The sequence below is a fragment of the Mercenaria mercenaria genome, chromosome 7 (genome assembly GCF_021730395.1).
Source record: "Mercenaria mercenaria strain notata chromosome 7, MADL_Memer_1, whole genome shotgun sequence".
NCBI lineage: Eukaryota > Metazoa > Mollusca > Bivalvia > Venerida > Veneridae > Mercenaria > Mercenaria mercenaria.
Genome location: NC_069367.1, coordinates 1,085,515 through 1,107,796, shown reverse-complemented (window position 1 = coordinate 1,107,796; position 22,282 = coordinate 1,085,515). Strand labels below are relative to the sequence as shown.

Here is a 22,282-nt window from a genome sequence, read left to right as displayed (position 1 = left end):
GGCATAATTTTCCCAAAATACATGTCAGAGTTATGGGACTTGACCCAGTGAGGTTGGTTATTGACCTAGAAAAAGAAAAAATAAGTTACAAATCTATATGCCTTTTAGTAATAGCTGTATGTACTTGCACGCAAAACTTTAACCAGAATTTTCAAAGTCCAAAAGGGGGCATAATTTGGCCAAAATGAAGGTCAGAGTTATGTTCGAAAGACCCGTGGTGACATTTCAACTTCATTATTTCACGATTTCTGCTTCATGATTTCACGATTTCCACTTCATGAATTCACGATTTCACGATTTCCACTTCATGAATTCACGATTTCCACTTCACGAATTCTCGACTTCCACTTCACGAATTCACGATTTCACGATGGTGAAATAGTGAATTCATGAAGTTGAAATCGTGAAATCGTGAATTCGTGAAGTGGAAATCGTGAATTCGTGAAGTGGAAATCGTGAATTCGTGAAGTGGAAATCGTGAAATTGTGAATTCATGAAGTGGAAATCGTGAATTCGTGAAGTGGAAATCGTGAATTCGTGAAGTGGAAATCGTGAATTCATGAAGTTGAAATCGTGAAATCGTGAATTCGTGAAGTGGAAATCGTGAATTCGTGAAGTTGAAATCGTGAAATCGAAATCGTGAATTCATGAAGTGGAAATCGTGAAATCGTGAATTCAAGAAGTGGAAATCGTGAATTCAGGAAGCAGAAATCGTGAAATCGTGAATTCATGAAGTGGAAATCGTGAAATCAAGAAATCGTGAAATCATGAAATCGTGAAATCAAGAAATCGTGAAGTTTTTTCGTGAAATCGTGAATTCATGAAGTGGAAATCGTGAAATCGTGAATTCATGAAGTGGAAATCGTGAAATCAGGAAGCAGAAATCGTGAAATAATGAAGTTGAAATGTCACCACGGGTCTTTCGTAGTTATGGTACTTGCTGCTATCAACTAGTTTTATAACCCCGAAGACACATGTGAAGTTTCAATTCAATATCTGCATTAGTTTTGGAGATAGTAACTTGCATGTAAAACTTTAACCAGAATTTTCTAAGTGCAAAAGGGGGCATAATTTGCTCAAAATACATGTCAGAGTTATGGAACTTGACCCAGTGATGTTGGTAATTGACCTAGAAAAAGAATAAATAAGTTTCAAAGCTATATGCCTTTAAATGATAGCTGTATGTACTTGCATGCAAAAACTTAACCAAGGTGTGACGCCGACGCCGACGCCGACGCCGACACCGACGCCGACGCCAGGGTGAGTAGAATAGCTAGACTATTCTTCGAATAGTCGAGCTAAAAACGAAATTCAAAATTCAAAAAAAATATAGATCTAAAGAAAGAAAAAAAAAGAAAAATGTTTTTCCTATATTGCGAAACCAGTGAACCCCAGGGCGAGGCTAATAATGACCCCAGGGGCATGATTTGAAAAAGAAAAAAAAACTAAGAAAAGGGTGACTACATAATGTCACATGCCAAATATCTAAGCCCAGGAGGGAATATATGATTTATGCTCATTTAGGGGAATAAATTTTTACTCAGTAGAACAGTACAATGTATAGCAGTTTTCTCCCTTGTTCAGCAAGCATTGACCGAAACGGCTGGTAATTCTTACAGAGGTGAGACAAAAAACGCAGACAACAACAGATAATTGCCGAGGCAAATATAGGCCGGAATATCGACCGAGGCTAATTAGGCAGAAAACTCGACCTAGGCAAACGAGGCAGAGAAAATGACCAAGGCAAGTGTCTCGGTAGCCTCAGTAGTCGCTGTAATAAATGTTGGTTGAAAAATAACAGTGATTTGTCATTGAATAAAGTCATCGTTAGATGCGGAGGAATTATATCTGCGCTCTCGTGATATAATGATACACATCTAAACGACAAACAATGATTATAATCAAGGGCAAATCACTGTCTGAGATATATCATTTTGATTAATACACGTTACTAAGGGATATTATGTACATCCTTTATGAAATCCATCAAAAAGTTGCCTGTTTTCTGTTAGTTTCTTTTCGCCGCTAATGACGTAGTAGTTGTGACGTCAGAAAAATAATTGTAAAATAGCAGGCCTAACACACAATATGCAGCTTTTTTGTTTTCTTTGTTTGAAAGGGAAACATCGGCTCGTGTTAGAATTTCAGATGTTATGACTAGAAAAATATATATATGTCACTTAAGTGAATGAAATAATTTGCTAATCATCACACTTCGGCAAAGGCTTAAAGCTAGTGATGCCCTCTACACAAAAGTTTTATCGCATTTTATTCTCTGTTTGAAGGGGACATTGTCACAAATTTTTGATATATTTCTATGTTTTTAAACATACAGTGCCAGGAGATTATATTCCATTAACCATACAAAAAGGAACAGACAATTAATATTAGGTTATTTAACATTGTTCTGTACAATACGGAGATATATTTGGACGAGTACCCAGCTGAGAAAAACTGTATTGGACGAGCCGCTAGGCGAGTTCAATATGGTTTTCTCAGCTGGGTACGAGTCCAGATATATCTCGTATTGTACAGTACAATGTTAAATAACCTTTTTATTCTATATCTATTTTATCTTACTTTAATAATAGTTTATATTAAAAATGTTTCACTGAATATTGCATTCCCGCCTTTTCTAGTTTTTCCCAGCTTGGTATGAGTGCAAATATATATTATACAGAACAATGTTAGACCTTAAATAACCTTTTTATTCTATGTTCATTTCACTTCATACGTAATATACGTACTTCATTGAATGTTGTTTTTTCTGTGTATCATCATTAAAAAAAGTATATGGTGCAACCTCCCTACAACAGCCATTTGGCGATTTGGGTGGTAATATACTTGGCTAAGATATAAAAGAGGAAGATGTTCTTGAAGAACATAACATATGTACATTCAGTCGACCAGATAGACATATATCAGCAAATTTAAATGTAAACAACCAAATATTATCGTTACCTTCAAATGCATGGTTAATATGTGAATACAAACCCCATTGCGACCCTCTTATTATGTGCAACGAATTCACACATCAAATAATAACAGATTGACCGGGTCAAAGTCTTATTGCCGTATTTACTCTACTGAAAGAGGTAACAGATTTAATTTGTTGTTGGATTTAACAGTTTATGTTAAATAACTAGCGTAAATACTTACCTGATATTTTTGGCAGTATAAAACAGACATTGCAACCAAAATTTTACAAGATGATCATTTTATATTTATAAAGATGTGCCCTAGAAGGAACTTTTGCTATGCTTTAACTTGTATTAGAAAACTACTGATTGGTGATTACAGTTACCAATCGTCTGTCGTACATTATGGGTTCCATACACGAAGGAAATCCAACAATGAACGAATATTACAAATATGCAAACCAACCATGCGTTGATACAAATACAGCAGCTAGTGTTTTCAACATTTTTTCTGTCAAAAGTTTTCGAAGGTAAAAGGCTTTCTAATAATGAATAGAACGACGTTTAACTAGGAAACTACAAAGCTTAGCGACGGATTTGTTTAATGAAATATCATTTTGTTTACAATTGCCGCTAAAATGTATCAAACATTATACACAGAATTTCAAGTTTTAGAAAGTGCTTTATTAGTCTATATATTTTTATCGATTAAATAACTACTACAGTGGATTTTTTTGCCAGTAACCGTTCCAAAGCTTTTATATTTTACACTGATTCGCGGGCTTCGTTTCGAGGAGACTGTGTTCTAGGAAAGTGGTTGGTCCTATTACATCTTTTCTTTGATTTTATTTATCATACACATTATATTAGGCAATATGGCCCGCAAAATGTAGTGTTGTCACAGATTAATCATGATGTCAACCAAGTATTAATTAATGGTTCATGACGTGATCTTCAACGAAATTTTTATCAATGATGAATTCTAATGTTTAATAATGCCCTAAAATAAATTGAATTTAATGTTATATAGGTATTCCCAAGTCATAATGTCAACTTTATTCTATAGGTGTGCATATAAAATGATTTTTTGTTATTTGATAATACCTGTGTATTATACAAAACCCCTGTGGTTACTACATGGTAACACTTCAGAGTTCATTCTTCAAAGTTCACACTTCACAGGTCACACATCATAGTTCACACTTCGCACTTTACAGAATACTGTAGTACAATATCATTCACAATTCATCAGTTCACTCTCCAAACGATACTCATCACTTTAACTAATACCTCATTTCCTTCAGCCTATTTTCAATTCAACTTCAAGCTTCAATGTGAAATGACAAAATTCAATTCTTGGAACTTCTTCGCTCTTAAACTACAATGTCATATTTTACCTCGGATTGTGCAGAATGAACTATGAACTATAAGGTATGAACTATGAGGTAGGAAGTGTAAAGTGTGAAGTATGAACTGTGAAGTAGGAAGTGCAATGTGTGAAGTATGGACTGTGAAAGTGGAAGTGCATATGTTAAGTATGAATTGTATGCCACCACCGGCCTTTCGTTGCATTGTCTTCAAAATTAGTGAAATACTTGAATAATTTCGTTGCCAAAATAGAAAAGGTAATACTTTTTAAGTTAAGTTTGGAAAAATGCCATATCTGCTTTTCGTCATGATTATTCAACTATGCGATAGTTTTGCACTGATTAATTCACGTAGAAATTTTGAGTGATTCTCAATACTAGAATAATTGCCCGTACAGTCAAATTGTATAAAACACACAGCCAAGGGAGTGACAAATTGTAGCTGCTTAAGAAAGGCGGAAATATAATTACAGTGTCGAATTTGAAAGAATAATGATTGGCTGCTTAAGACAAGTGGCTGCTTAATGCAGGTGACCGCTAATGCAGGTTTAATTGTAGCCCGTTTGAGAGAAAAGGTGAATCATTGGAAAAGTTTGTAGAAATACCCAGCTGTCCAGTAGGTCATAATTACCATGAGTTAAAAAATTTATTCGTTTCTTAATTCAGCAGGCAAAATATATCACTAAAATTTAATAACGTTTAGTGTTAATAAACTAAACTCTCTCATTATTTTCATTTGTTATGTTTTCTGAAATATCATATTAAAATTATAATATTATGCAGTGTACATTTTTCAATAGATAAAATATTAAAAAACCTGTGTACATTTACAAAACTCAATTTACATCCGCATTCTAAGCCCTACTTCTGATCTAATCTGTTTTATCTTAAATCAAATATATAACAAGTTTAAACATATTTGTATTGCACAGCGTAACTGAAGTTTGTGTAAACGGAATATTATCATACGATTCAAAATGGCGGAAAAGAGGAGTGGGAATATGGAAAATAACAGCTCCGATGATGCAGTTCCTGGACGAACAGAGCAGATATTATGTCAGCCGTGTTCAAGTAAGAATAAACAAACAGTAGCTGATGTGTTTTGTTCAACATGTGACGAATTTCAGTGTACAGAATGTTCAAACGTACATAACACTCATGCGTTTTTGAGAAACCACAAGCTAGTGAATGCAAAAGAAGTGAAAACGAAACCAGCCCACTTTGATATGAAGGGACTAGACCAATGTGATGAGCATCAAGAAGTTTTGAAATTCTTCTGTGAGGATGAGAATCAGCTTTGCTGCAGTACATGTGCTATTGTGGATCACCGGAAATGCCACAGTGTCGTAGAAATACAAAAGATTGCCGGAAGGTCTGCATCAACAAGTTCCCAATTAATGGTCAAGTTACAGGAAATAAAAGTGAAAGCTGAAAAGGTCATAAAAAATACAAAGTCAACAATAGAACAGCTGGGTCAAGATGTTAAAGAGGTATATTTAACAATTAGACGAATGCGGGATAATGTTATGAAAATGTTTGACGATTTGGAAGTTTCCGTTGCTAAGGACGCTGAATCATTTAAGACAGAAACATTCGATAAGCTGACAAAGAAACAATCAGACAGCGAGGAACTCGTTGCTGAGGCAACGAAATCTCTGGAAACAACTGATAACGTTCATCAGAACGGAACGTCATCACAACAGTTTATACTGGAACAGAGAATGAGGAAACAGGTGGATGAACTTAGCAGCAACGTTGACAAGGAATATCAAAGGTTAGAGACCGTGACCGTTTCGTTTGATTTTGATGAAACATTGAAATTGCCCCCACTTTCGATTGCTGATTACGTTCCTGGACAATTGACATTAAAATACTCCGTACCAGAAGCTGTGAAACATACAACACCTGTAGATCCGATTGTTAAATTAACGAAGATTACTTCCATTGATCTGAAGCAGACTGGAGATGATGTCAAGGAACCGTTATACTCAGGACTGGATTTCCTGCCGGATGGTAGACTGGTTGCCGTAGATAATCAAACCAAGAAATGTTTGATTTACAATGATAAGCTTGAGAAAGTAGGATCATATCAGTTATCGTATATACCAAGGCGTGTTGTTGTTGTATCTGAGGAGGAAGTGGCGATAACAAGTGCTAGTCAATACAAGATAGACTTTCTACGTGTCAGTAAATCAAATGAAATAACTTTAATCAGGACATGTAAAGTAAAGACACAGTATTACTCTATATGTATGAAAGATGAAAAACACTTTGTTGTTGGAACTATCGATGATACAAGACCTGTTCGTATTGTATCAATGTCAGGAGAAGAGAAAGATTTCAGTACCAGCTTTCCGAACAAGAAATATCCCATAGGTACTAGTGAAAGTACATATATCAGAAACAACGACAAAGTGGTTCTCACTGATAGATACAAGCATACTGTCTATATATATGACATCAAGAGCAACACAAGAGTCGTTGTAAAGGACGACCAGATCAAGGAACCACGTGGTGTAGCAGTAGGTCCATCCGACTGCATCATGGTTTGCAGTGAAAATACAAATTCCATTGTACAGATCTCTCAAACAGGTCGTGTCCTATCATCGTACAAGTTAGATATGTATTATCCAGGCAGTGTCTGTGTTTCAAAGGATAAATCAGTACTTGTTGTTTCAAATTCCGCTGTAGGTCAAAAAAGTTTAAAGACTTTTAAAATTACAAATTAAGTGAAAATGAGCCCCAAGTCGATGGTAATTATGTTCGTGTATTTAAGAGAACAACATGTGTATCCGTAAATTGTCATTAAAGGATCCTAATAGTAAAAAAGGCTATCATGTATGTATCAAATGACTCCAACAATGATAATGTTGTTTGTAGAAACAAACTATACTGAGTATGTCAAAGGTTATACGAGCACAAATACGTTCTACTAACACACTGCAAAACTGGCGATATACTTTGTATATCGCAAATATAAAAGTATTTAAAACAAATCCGCCATTGAATAACACTAGAAAATGTAAAATATGGAACATTGGTAAAAAAAACCCAGATTACATGTTAGAGGTATGCAGGTGATTTTGCATTTTATATCCATATATAATGCGCTAAGTACCGTATTATCACTTGTACTGTTTCATCAAAGTACTGTATCATCATTTGTACTGTTTCCACCAATTTTGTACTAGCTAGGCGAAATATTGTATTACTTGTACTGTTTTTGCAAAGAACTGTTTTTTTTATTGTTAATGCGAAGTACTGTATAATCTTTTGTATTGTTCCTGCGAGGAACTGTGATTTCATTTGTACTGTTCATCTAAGTACTGTATTTTGCACTGTTCCTGCGAAGTACTGGGTTATCATAAATACTGTTTCCGCAATATTCTGTATTATCACTTGTACTGTTCATCTAAGTACTGTATTTTGCACTGTTCCTGCGAAGTACTGGGTTTTCATATGTACTGTTTCCGCAATATTCTGTATTATCATTTGTTCTGTTTCTGCTAAGAACTGAATTATCATTTTTACTGTTTGGGCTAAGGACTATATTATCATCTGTACTGTTTCTGCTAAGTTCTGTATTATCATTTTTACAGTTTCCGTTAACACCTGTGCTGTTTCTGCAAAGTACCGTATTATCAGCTGTACTGTCTCCGTTATGTACTGAATTATCATCTGTACTGTTTCTGCTAAGTACTGTATTATCATTTGTACTGTTTCCGTAAAGTACTTATAATCATTTGTACTGTTTCTTGTTTCTGCTAAGGACTGTATTATCATCTGTACTGTTTCCATGAAGAACAGTATAATTTCTTCTGTTTCCGCTTAGTACTTTATAATCATTTGTACTGTTTCCACTAAGTACTGTATTGACATCTGTACTATTTCTGCTTAGTACTGTATAATCATTTGTACTGTTTCTGTGTTGTACATAGGTATCATTTGTATTGTTTCCGCTAAGCACTGTTTTATGATTTGTACTGTTTCCGCTATTATCATTTGTATTATGGATTACTTTTAATGAATATGATTAAGAGTTAATTTTATTTTCTGATGAAAAGAAGCCTTTGTCAGACTATTTAAGTCATATTTAGAAGAGATATCCTATTCAATAAATTCTGTACAATAATCCTTTGGAAGCTAAGAATGCAACCAAGGTGAATAATAGCAGACTCGGTTTGATTGAGTCTGTTCAGGAGTTGTAATGAAATGTTAACGCCTCACAAGCCCCCCACCCCCAGCACCGGCTTAAGCGGAACTCTTTTTACACATATGTTGAATGGACTCCATGATCCTAAAATCCAGAAAATAGAACAACACTGAAGTATGGGGAGACGTTACAACTGGCATACGACACTTAAAATTTATAGTTGTGATAGTTAATAAAATCTAAAAAAGATCCTTTGGAAGCAACCAAGAAGAATAATTATAGCAGATCTAGACTCGGTTAAACCTGATTTCAGATTTTGTAAAGTTGAAAATGTTCTCTCAAAGTCATCTTTCCATAAAGTGCTATGTTGACAGTAAAAGGTACATGTACTGGTGAGCCGGTGGACTGGTAGTAACAAGCATGACTGTCAATCCAAAAGTCCAGGGTTGGAATCCCGGTCCAGGCACTGGAATTTCTGACATGCTCTTGAGCGTCTCCCACCTAACTAAGAGGCCTATACCGTTCTGTCCAGGAATGAATGTTTCGCGTGTATCGGTGCTATACACCGGGCATGTTAAAGAATCAGACTGTCTATTCGCAAAGAGCTAGGCTAAGTTTAAAGCCAGACAGGCCTGTATCTAAAAATGATTTCACTCTGTCTGTTCTGGGGGCTTTATCTCACTCTGTCCCTCTGGTCAGATCGCTCTGTGTCTGTACTAGTAGAGGATGATTTTCACGCCCTATGTGGCTGCATTTGCTGCATGTTTATCATGAAAAGGGCGCTATATAATTCTGGTAAAATAATAATAATAAAAAGACCATTATGGCATTCTATACAAGTTGGTTTACAGGCGTTTGTTATAGCAATACAATTCAATGAGTCGTTCAAGGTAACCTATATGTTGTTCTTTTCAAGATGTGTCAAACAGTTATCGTTATATCATACGACTGTTTACATGCGTTTGATTTTATCGAGGCCATAATGATAATTGCGATATGTTTGATTGAGTCTGTTCAGGAGTTGTAATGAAATGTGTAACGCCTGTCAAGCCCCCTAGCACCGGCTTAAGCGGGACTCTTTTACACATATGTTTAATGGACTCCATGATCCTAAAATCCAGAAAATAGAACAACACTGAATCCGAGTATGGGGAGACTTTTACAACTGGCACACGACACTTAAAATTTATAGTTGAGATAGTTAATAAAATCTGTAAAAATATCCTTAGGAAGTAAAGAATACAACCAAGAAGAATAATAGACTTGGTTAAACCTTATTTCAGATTTTTTAATGTTGAAAATGTTCTCTCAAAGTCATCTTTCCATAAAGTGCTATGTTGACAGTAAAAGGTACATGTATTGGTGAGCCAGTTGACTGGTAGTAACAAGCATGACTGTCAATCCAGAAGTCCAGGGTTCGAATCCCGGTCCAGACACTGGAATTTCTGACATGCTTTTGAGCGTCTCCCACCTAACTAAGAGGCCTGTACTGTTCTGTCCAGGAATGAAGGTTTCGCGTGTATCGGTGCTATACACCGGGCATGTTAAAGAAGCAGACTGTCTATTCGCAGAGCTAGGCTAAGTTTAAAGCCAGACAGGCCTGTATCTAAAGATGATTTCACTCTATCTGTTCTGGGGGCTTTATCTCACTCTGTTCCTCTCTGTTTCTGTACTAGTAGAGGATGATTTTCGCGCCCAATGTGGCTGCGTTTGCTGCAAGTTTATCATGAAAAGGGCGCTATATAATTCTGGTAAAATAATAATAAAAAGACCATTATGGCGTTCTATACAAGTTGGTTTACAGGCGTTTGTTATAGCAATACAATTCAATGAGTCGTTCAAGGTAACCTGTATGTTGTTCTTTTCAAGATTTGTCAAACAGTTGTCGTTATATCATATGACCGTTTACATGCGTTTGATTTTATCGAGGCCATAATGATAATTGCGATATGTTCCAGCTTTAAACTAGAACTGTCACAGGAGTGACGATTTATATCCCCACAATACTACTCACAGCAGTAAGCCAGTGTCAGAGTTAACGTTGTCCTATATCTATATTTGATTATGTTACACCTATGTACGAAAAATGATTTAAATCTGTCAACAATGCAAAAAACGTTCTATTGTTCTGGGTCAATGTGACCTTGACCTTTGACCTATTGACGTCAAAATCAAGAGGGATCCCCTGCTGATCAACTTCCCTATTAAGTTTCGTGATCTTATGCCCAAGTGTTCTTAAGTTATCGTTCAGAAAACATTTAACTGTTCTGGGTCATTGTGACCATGACCTTTGATCTACTGACCTGAAAATGCATAGGAGTCATCTGTTGGTCATGATCATTCTTTCTATAAACTTTCATGATTCTAGGCTTAAGTGTTCTCAATTTATCATCCGCAAACCGTTTAACTGTTCCGGGTTCTTGTGATCTTGACCTTTGACCTACTAACCTTAAACTCGAACTTGACTTGTATTTTATGATGTTACATCAGTGTACCAAAATTTATGATTACTAGGCCAAGTTATCATCCTGAAACCGTTTAACTGTTCCGGGCCGTTGTGACCGTGACCTTTAACCTACTGACCTCAAAGTCGAAGCTGACCTGTATTTTATGATGGTACACCTGCATACCAAAGAAAAATTAAATCTGTCAAGCCTTTCCCGAGTTATTGTCCGGAAACCATGAAAACCAGTGGATCGACACGCTCACTCCTATATACTCCTCCAAACTTAGTTTGTGAGGGTAAACTTACTGGTTGATCACTTGATGATATGTAAATAATTAACAATCAGCTTGACAGAACCAACGCTCATCTGCAAACATGACATAGAATTACGGTTTTCTGTTAGGGCTATTATTGTCTCGCCCTTCCGCAAAACTAATCTTCAGAGTGAAGAGTGTTAAACATCGATAGCCCTAATGGAACACCGTACAGACTGACCACTAAAATAAATTTGTACATTGTACTAGTACTTTAGTAACCATTTAAATATCTATGTCTATGAGTCATTGATCAGTATATGTACGGCTGATCAACTAGTGATTTATTAATGAAAATTAGTGTACGCCACGATAATTTGCATCAAATTATGTACTAAATGCACTGGTCAGATTTATAGATTTCTGTCTTTCTTGTGCGATTCTTTCGATGCTGGATAGTGAAAAATAGCACATATGAGGAAGCTGGAGCTATCACTAGAGTGATTAATAATTCGAATGTGGATTTTGATATTCAGCAACATTGGAGTCAGATCTTAACAAGTATAAAGGGACATAGCTTATGAAATATTTTTTCAACAGCAATGCACCTTTACCTAGTGACCTGGGTTTTGCCTTTTGTGATGTTGGCGAGATTTGCTCTATAAGTCTTTCAAGTTGCCGATCTATTTAATTGTATAGCTCTTTGATTCATATAAAATTTAATCTTTCAAGAAGAAATATAAACAAAGTTAAGAATAAACAAAACAATACTCCTTGCAAATTTATTCTGTCAAATACAATGTATGCAACTGTTTATAATGATAACTGTAAATGTATTTAACAGAACTGCTATATCTAAAATAAATTACAATAACTAGCATTATATCAAGATATAATACAATAATAATAACAAAAAGGTTTTCTATAAAGTATTTCTAATCATTCTTTAACAAGTTTTCTATGAAGCCTTTCTAATGATTCCTTCACTGAAAAAATAAATTTATGCTGAATGTATAATGGGTCTTAAGTACTTGAATATTCAAAACAATATAGATAGATTTAAGAAATATGGACATTTTCTATGCATTTCATTTAATTCAATTAAACTACTTTCCTGTTTCATAACTCAAGCATAAAGTAAGACATGTTTACAGATACCTAATCAACACTCACATGTATCTGAAATGTTTCAGAATCATGACTGATATTTATCAATTTTCTATATATAAACTTTAAAAGTACAAAAAGAAAAAGAATGAAAACTTTTTTTTTTTGTATGTTTGTTATGATAAACACAATCTGCTGAATATTTTCAGAAATTTTGCTAAATATATTATCTCTATGTCAGAATCTTTTTAAGCAACACAAAAAATGGAGAAAATTGATTTCTCCTAGTTAAAGACATTGATGAATAGAAGTCAGATAGAACTTCATTAACCTGTGGGCTTAAAGTATGAAATATTTAGTTATCATTTTTATTATCATAAAAAAATGTTATACATTAACATGTGAAACTGAATATAAGAAATACCTAAACAATTAAGGTTTACTTGAACAAATATGGCAGTGGTATTTGATTAATGTATTTAAGTAGAAGCTTATGATTTCAGCTTGGCATATTTACACCACACACACGCGTTCATTATCTCTCAAAATCTGTTATTACAAATGAAGAAATATGAAAATCTACATTACTGGGACAAAATGAATACATCACTTATATTCTGCATAATGTTTAATATGTTAAAAGCTAAATATTGCACTTTTCGTGTAGTTTATGATTCATATTTACAAATAGTTTACACCATTAATGACTGTACATGTATGACTGTCCAATATTTTTGGGAATATTTAACATTTTAATGCATCTTAATATACAAAAGTTTTATGCGTCTAAGACAGTAATATTATCAATTTTTGCGGGGGACTAGTTTTCATGGATTCTGTGGTCGTGTCAATAAACAAACTTAAATCCCAACAAACAAATGAGCGAAATTCTCTTTCATTTAATCTGAACACGTTATCCAGGAAATATTGAAAAACAGATCCCCCATATTAGTCTTTCTAGCTGAAACCACGAAATTTCATCTCCACAAAATCATATGATTTTACAGTATGTTATACAATTAATAACAATGAGAAAAGGAGACATTCATTTGTAAGTAAATATGAATTCTTCTAATAGATTTGTTAATATCTGGTAACAAACTGAGACTGCATAAACTTATCTTCAGATCTAATTATGGCAGATCTTTGTTTTTTATCAAGAACTTGGAGCTAAGGCAAAATACAACTGTTTGAATAAAACTATTTCATTACTTGGACTCTGTGTGTTACATTTTCTGGTCTTTTCAGATATAAAATTCCACTGACTTAATCTGTGTAATAGAATACCACTTAAGCCGTTGCTAAAAGGCCCTCTCACGAACCAGACTCGTGTCTATTTTTATTTTACTTGCCTGTGTTTTATTTTGCTTGCCTGTGTTTTATGCTTTAGAAGTATCTTCTGATAGATATTATGAAATCCATTCTAAATATACTGGAATTATTTTTTTCGAAATTGCCAAAACCAGACATTTAGCAATCCAACCGTATGAATAAAGTCAATATACATTGTGCAATAAGTACAAGAGGACCATAGAGGCCCTACATGCTCACCTGATCCTGACTATTTGACTAGGGATATGTGAAGGACACACTGAATCATGAATGGTAACATCTGTATTCACTATAAACAAGAGGGCCCATAAAGGGGTCAACATAACAATTTCAATAATGATAAACACCAAGTCTGATGAAGATCTATCATGTGATTCATGAGAAGAACTCATTTAAAGGTTTTTCTATTTTTGACTCTAACAGGGACCAAACTAAACCATTTGAAAAAAAAACTTCACCAAGTTTGGTATAATATTGACTTGTAGTTTCAGAGGAGAAGATGTTCAAGTACAAATGAGCCATGCCATGGGAAAACCAACATAGTGGCTTTGTGACCAGCATGGATCCAGACCAGCCTGCGCATCCGCGCAGTCTGGTCAGGATCCATGCTGTTCACTTTCAAAGCCTAATGGAATTAGAGAAACTAATAGCAAACAGCATGGATCCTGACCAGACTGCGCGGATGCGCAGGCTGGTCTGGATCCATGCTGGTCGCAAACCCACTATGTTGGTTTTCCCATGACACGGCTCAAATGTTGACACATGATGATGGATGCCAGACACAGTACCATCCAACTTTACCAATAGTTCACCGGATGATACATCCAAAAAAATCTTTATCAATAAAGAGAATTACGTATTTGTGATAGATATTTCCCTATTGTGAAATTCCTAGCAAATCTGATATAACAAATGTCAAATGAATGGGTTAAGCATATAAATTATAATACATGTATTTTGAAAACTGCTATATTCTATTTACATGACGTATAACTGAAACAGTTTAGACTATAACTTTTACTATAGGATTTTCTAAGGCATGCATGAATATAACAATATTATCAAACAATAAATGCGTAATTAAATTCCTGTTTTATTTTTTTTCTGTTCGTCATACGCCTTCTTCAGTCGTTTCTTCAACTACCCAGGAAACTTGTCGTAACAAGACTGCAGACTGGTTTCAGGTCAATCTCGAAAATTTTTGTCCTATAAAAGAAGAAATATACCTTAGTAAGAAGATTTCGCAAGAATTTAATAACCTTAAAAATCATTAAGGTTTAAACCGTATCGAGTCACCCCGTACATTGACTTCCAGCTTTTGATACTGGAGGAATGCCCTAGATACCCATTCGGGCATCATTTTAGGCATGCGCCAGCAGCTGAGTAGAAACTCCAAAAGGGACTGGATAGTTTCCTGGCATGAAACAATCTACAGCTAAAGCGTGGTTTCAACTCACTGCGGTTAGCAGCAACAGATTCCAAGTCAGTGATCTTAAACCATACGACTACATAGACTCCTTCTATATAGCTACTAAACAATGTTAAACACCTATATAAACACCGAAATAATGCTGAATTTACATTTAAAATGTTCACTATAAGACTATTTCACTGGTTGAAGGTGTGAATCTGAATATCTAGCACCACTAAGTTATAACAAAAACAGTAACCCGAGAGCCAGATACTGTTAAAGTATTTATTCTCGTGGGGTGGGGTTGGGGGACTTATTTTTCCTTCAACCAGTGATTGGTTATTTTTCTTGCATGTAGTATTTTACAAGTTATAGACTAAATAAAATAAACATGAATTTCATTTAGGAACTTTTTTCTTACAGTCACATATCAATTTTCGCATTCATTCATAAACGACAGGTATAAGACATATACCCCCCAGCTGTAAGGTGAAACGCAACAGGGTAGAACCACCGATTTTCCATAAGTCAGCTGGATGGATTCCTCACCTGAAGTACTCAACGCCCCGAGTCAGACTCGAACTGACATCGGTGAGGGGCAAGTGAGTTAAAGTCAGCGACCTTGACCACTCGGAAACGGTGGCCCCTGTCATAGAAAATAGTTAATCACTTTTGTGCCAAGGGGTGATTTTAGGCCGGTTGCATTTACCACGTTGAGTGCAAAGGTCTGACTCGGGCCAATCCTAACAGACTCAGGGCTTATACTATATGGTTACAGTCACAGAAAGCCTAACTAATAAATTTACTGCACTCATTGTAACCATAATTCCATGTGGTCGTTATTTCATTTAATCTAAATTTACTACTCAGTAAGAATTAATTAGTCTTAATTTATTCCAGAGCTAGTCGTTTTCGAGCAATAATGTTACAACATGACGTTACGAAAAATTACAAAAGATAAAGGTAAGGGTAGATTTCCCGAAAGCACAGAGCACCAAGTTCACACAAAACTCCTTATCAGGTAGAAATTGGTCAAAATACACCAAAAATGGATGTAACATGCATGTTGTACCACAAAAATAGTCTCGATTTTTCTCTACCGTCAGTAATAAAAAAATGTTACTATATAAGCTATTCAAAGTAACAACAAAGGAAAGTAATTTTAAAAACAAGAGTGCCTCAGGGTGGTGAACAATTGTGCCTGGTTAAATTTAATAAAAAATGAAATTCAAAATTCAAATAATTGAGCCGTGCCATGGGAAAACCAACATAGTGGGTTTGCGACCAGCATGGATCGTGACCAGCCTGCACATCCGCGCAGTCTGGTCAGGATCCATGCTGTTCGCTAAAAGTTTCTCTTATTACAATAGGCTTTGATCACTTAAAGGTGCAAAATAAAGGCAAATGAATAGATATAAATCTTTAAAAAAAACTACACATTTTGTAATATAGTACTAAACATTATGATAGCCGTGCAATATTCCCTTGAAATCAACACAAGAACAGAGAAACAAATGATTGTTTCTGTATTTTCTTAGACTGACATGGGTGGTCATTTTGTCCTACTTTCATGTTTATCGTTTTTCCGTAATCGGTCGGAAATTCTTCGGGATCACGTGATTTTAAAATTGTTTCAAACGAATATCCGTTTAAAGACGCGCGACAAAATAACTGTATTTCCGTGATGGTAATTATACACGACTTGCACGAAAAATATAAAATGTACAAAATTTATGTTTAAAATTGACAGTGACATTAGGCCAAGACAATGTGTTTAATGTCTAAAATCTTATTAAATTAATTTAGCCATATGTACATAAATCAGTGTATTTAGGTAAATTTCGATCACATTTTGTTTCGGCAGTGTAAGACAGTTATTCATTTAAACTGAAAAGAGATTAACTGAAAAAGTTTGCAGACGAAGTTGTAAAAACACTTTTATTCGGGAAGGGCCTGAATTGTCCTCCCGCAAACTTGTAGTATAGCTGTTTATTACATGTTTTATAAGAATGATTTTCATGAAGGTTTTGTGAGTTACAAAATTGTTGAATTCCATGTGCTAAGTTTGTAAAAATCACGTTATCGTTTGGGCATATATTGTCCGTAAGTATTGACCTGGCACTCATTAATCTTCGCCAACATTTCCGGGCGTTTTCGTTATTTTACGCAATATTTGTGTCCTGAAAATATCTATATTTATCACAATAATCGACATAGATAACCAACGGCACAATGGTGTAGTGCACGTGGTAATCCATCCGACTTAGAACAGCATTACCAGGGTATGTGCAGGGGTTCGAATTCATTTCTAACCATTTTTTTTTTCATATAACTCCGTGTGTTTGTATTTGTATCTATTTTATGAAACATTTCATTTTGTGTGGTTAACAACAGTTTTTTTAATTGTCCGTTGAATGAATGAATACTTGTTCGGTCCTGATGGTTTTAAACGACATTTTGTAGTACGGTTTTATGTACGTAGAAGAATGTTTATCAATAGTAGAGTATTTCATTGATAAATCATGATAAGTGTGACAATTTTTCCGTCTGTTAATTTTACAGATAAAATAAAAAAAGGTCAGATAGAGGACTCGAACACACTACCCTGAGGTCAGTGGCAAAACGCTTTGTCCGCACGACTGTGTCTGCACATGAAACATGATTGCATATAACTGGCTTTTCATGTAAAGTTATATCGTTATTTAGGTTCGGACACCGAAGATTAATTTACGGAAATGTACGGAATATTCATGAGTGCCAGGTCAATACTTACGGACAATAATATATTTTGCATCTATTTATAAATTATAGCCTCGTTTCGGAGGATTGTTCCGAAAAAATCCGAAGATGCTCGACGGGTTCGTAAGCACTCGGAAAACATACTTTTGGTTTGACATAGGCAACATTTTTTGTTTATATGTTTGTTATTCTTGAACATATTCATGACTATTTGGCCAGATCCGATGCAGTGGGTCATATTTTCAGTAAATAGGAAGTCTCAGCTACAAACTCTGGTTTTCATCTAATACTCGTTCGGGTTTTAGTAATGGACCTTTAAAGAATGACTAACGCATTAAGAGTGTCAATTTTATTAAAGTTAAAGGGAGTAAAACTATGTATGTCTTTGGGAGGGTTTGAATGTTTGATCTGAGTTACATTAAAAACCCTTAATTAGTCATCATTACCTTTAACTTTACACCCTATAGAAAGATGGAAAATAGTAAAATAGTGATACTAGTAAGATACTAAAAATATAATAAACTGTCAGGAAATAGTCAATAGACCATGGTCTTCAAACTTTGGTGGGCCCCAAACGATCAGCATTAATTTTCAGAGTTGCCGCTTAAAATGCAAAGAGATAATTATGGTGATGCTCTCCAAATATCAATTTCTTCAATAAAACCGCTGGGTACTAATTTAATTACTTAAATGTATTATAGAAAAAAATGTGTACATACTCTTCTCCCAATATTGGTCATTTTAGTTTGAGAAGCAGGAACCCGAACTCACGGATCCTGAGTTTGTAGTCAGACAGTGGTATAACTACAAAACTACGATAGTGAAAATTCGAAATCACGATGATGAAAACACTGTTGAAAAATCGAAACAACGAAACTGTGACGGTGAAAACTCGAAATTATTAGTATGTACTTTCATCATCATAGTTTCGGCTTTACCATCGTACTTCCAGCTTTTCCCCTTCGAAGTTTTGAGTTTTCAACATGGTAGTATAGCATTCCTTTCGTCCATGCGCACATATCTCTTTACACAAGAGCGTCGAACATTTTCTAAGGTATTCGTGCATTGTTTAGGATCCTTTGCGCGTGTGTGGGCCGGTGGTTTAGTGGTAACACATTTGTCTGTCAATCCAGAGGTCCGGAGTTCGAATCCCGGTCCAGGTACTAGAAATTTCTGAGGTGCTCTTGAGTGTCTCCCACCTAACTAGAGGCCTGTACTGGTTCTTCCCAGGAAAGACGGCTTCGCGTGTATCGGTGCTATACACCGGGCACGTTAAAGAACCAGACTGTCTATTCGCAAAAAGGCTAGGCTAAGTTAGCGGGACCCATTTGTATCTAACACGTTTTATGTGTCTGTTCTGGGGGCTTTACCTCACTCCGTCCCTCTGGTCAGATCGCTCTGTACTAGTAGAGGATAAATTTCGCGCCCCGTGTGGTTGCGTTTGCTATATATAAAAAGCCTTTGAACGTGTTTTTCATGAAAAGGGCGCTATATAAATCTGATATTTTAATAAATAATAATAATAATAATAATAATAATAATGTGTAACAGGCATGTAATAGTACGACAGTGCGGAAATGAAACGATATGAAATGAAATGATAAGAAATCGAAACTGCGATGGTGAAAAGTCGAAAGTACAATAGTGTAAGTACAAAATAATTTCCAATTTTCATCACCGTAATTTAGCGTAGTTTCGGGATTTCAGCATCGTAGTTTTGTGTTTTCATCATGATCGTGATTTCGACTTTTCACCATCGCACTTACATTACTTCACATTTTAACATCGTAATATATTTTTCTTCTTTTGTTTTTAGCTCAAAATATGTGACTTTATCTTAACGGTACTCCGTAATTTATACTATCATTTCTCCATGATTCTTGGTCATATTTGCTGCTAAAACGTAGACAGCCCGTGGACAAATTTTTACTACCGTGACTAAAGAATAGACTTAGTGTAAATGTCTCTTATTTGAAATGTAGAATTACATGTAAAATTTCATAACATAATTAGATAGTTTTGGAAAGTTTAACAAGGTTTCAAGGTTTCAAATTTATTGGCATATCGACAATAATATAAATATAAATAGCCTTTGGCCATTAACATTCATGAAAAAATTATAGCAAAGACACACTGTAATATAGTAAAAAATACTATAAAACATACACAGTATATAATACAATTACAAGATTATACAACACAAAAAACACAAGTACATGATATAAGAAACAGTTATACTTTCAATGTAGATTTTCCGTAAAGACAAACTTTTTCACAAATTTTGCTGTATTTAGTATTTTCCTTTTACTTCTCGTTGACATTAAATTATCAAATTTCTGTATACTAGGCCATGTTATAGAACCAATGAAGTTAAATACAGGCATTATGCCCAACGACCACACATCTGCGTAATCTTATATATAATTTACAATAAAAATGACTTCTTGCATAAAATATCTGTCAGAAACTCGAAGTATCTATATTATAAAGAAAGATTATTGCTTCACCATACTGTAAATTTTGAGTTATCAACAAACGTAAATTCTTTGTTCACCAAGCTTTGGCACTTTTTTCAAGATTCAGATGTCGGTATTTCGTGAAGATTTAGAATATATTCATGTATAAAGTAATTACTGTTGCAGTGACTGCGCGTTTGCAAGGCATAATCTGTGGTAAAATACTTTCTGATCTGAAAGTTTTAAAACATTCGATGAGAATATGTTCTTAAAGAATGTTAAAGTCTTTCGTTTGTATGCTTAGGGCATGCATTTATCTTTATATGATTAAATTATTTCGTTCGAACGACATCTTATTTCGAGCGCAGGACATCCTATCTCGAGCGTAAGACATCTTATCCCGTGCGCACGGAATCTAATCTGGAGCGCATGACATCTTATCTCGAGTGCACGACATCCTATATCGTCCGCACAACATTTATGTCTTTGGTATTATGCGGATAGAACAGATATTTAAATTGGTAAAACTTGCTTCAGGATTCACCTTAAATTGATTTCAGAAAGCACTTTCTATACCAGATCTATCATCAAATCATCAAAATATATCGCACGAGATAAGATGTCGAGCGCACGAGTTAAGATGTCGTGCGCTCAAGATAAAATGTCGTACGTTCGAGATAATTTAATCTTAAAACAATAAATACTTGTCCAAAACATACCACCGTAATGGTTGTTGATTTGTGTCATTTCGTTTATTTGTTATGTCACCGCGACACAATGGCGAAGACCGTTATGACCCCCGCCAAACGTCGCTCCGTCGAATGTTGCCCCGCCAAACGTCGCCCTGCTGAAGATACAATTTGATATATTTTGATGATTTGATGATAGTTCTGGTATAGAAAGTGCTTTCTTAAATAACCTAAAGGTGAATACTGAAACAAATTCTACCAGTTTAAACATCTGTTCTATCAGCATAATGCTAACATATTATTGGAGCAACTGGTAACATTTTTCAAACCCTTGGTACGCGACCTGGGATCGAACCCGCGACCTTCCGCACCGGGGGCGGACGCTTACCGTTAGATAAAATAACTTCGATGAAAGTTGAATCGTGTGTCATGATAGCTCAGTGGTAGAGCGTTCGCCTCCGGATCGAGAGTTTGAGTCCTACCGGAGAGAGAGACGAGACAGAGAGACAAAGAGACAGGAAGAGGTCAATAAAGCACAACTGCGGGTCCGATGCAAAGAATTTATTCCTTGGCGGAACCTTTTTAATCAAGTTCATTTTCTGCAGATTTTCAGATATTTTCCTAGAATTTCATATAACATTGCTATCATAATAATCGTTCCGTTGAGGCTGGCCAAAATAAACACGGGCCCCTATGTCGGCACAAATTTGGTCCTATGGAACAGGCTTTTGCAAACTTGCCAAAGGCGCTAACAAATGTATCATGTAATATATATGTTACCAGTTTGCCTTATACTTTTGAGGTGACAATTTTTCTAAAGTTTTCTCATATACTTCTATGACGATCCACCAAGAGGCACAACAGTGGTTTTGATTATTTTTTCCTCTGGTAACCGCTAAAGAGGGCCAAGCAGAACTACTTCTAATAAAATTTCGTATACATTTGAGAGGTGTCCAAGGCGATGTAAATGAGCAAAATTGGTGTAGATACACCAAGAGACAAAAGAATAAAAAAAATGAACAAATAGAAAAATATTATGCAAACTCATCATTCTTAAACACGAAATACAGAAGTTTTCATTTAATTTCAAGACTTGCAAAACACATTTTTCTCTTATATCAGAACAGAACGATCAACAAAATCTCTAGAATAATAAAAAAGACGCTGTCTGACAGCATGCTTCGTTATCAGAAATAGAAGATACACCGAAATTGTTTCATCACCATACTAATATCAGAGGTCTAGAAGCAAAAACGGTTGAAAGAAACGTATAAAGGACAGAAATCTGTAAGATCCTTTAGAAACACAAATTATTCAACCAAAAAATGCAGACTCTGTTTGATTTAGTCTGATCAGGGGTCATGAAATGTACATTGGCTAAATAAGCGGAATTTTATTACATATATAATT

The 22,282-nt window shown here is 35.1% G+C and overlaps 1 protein-coding gene across 1 annotated transcript; it reads left to right on the top strand.

Annotated features, from left to right (window-relative positions):
- The first annotated feature begins 5,262 nt into the window (after positions 1–5,262).
- On the top strand, positions 5,263–7,014 carry LOC128558729 (uncharacterized). Its single transcript, XM_053548898.1, has one exon. The coding sequence runs from the start codon at positions 5,263–5,265 to the stop codon at positions 7,012–7,014; it is 1,752 nt and encodes a 583-aa protein (XP_053404873.1).
- Positions 7,015–22,282: the final 15,268 nt, after the last annotated feature.

What these genes read in the sequence shown, in the direction of transcription:
- LOC128558729 (XM_053548898.1), top strand. Translation starts at nt 5,263, where the DNA reads ATGGCGGAAAAGAGGAGTGGGAATATGGAAAATAACAGCTCCGATGAT.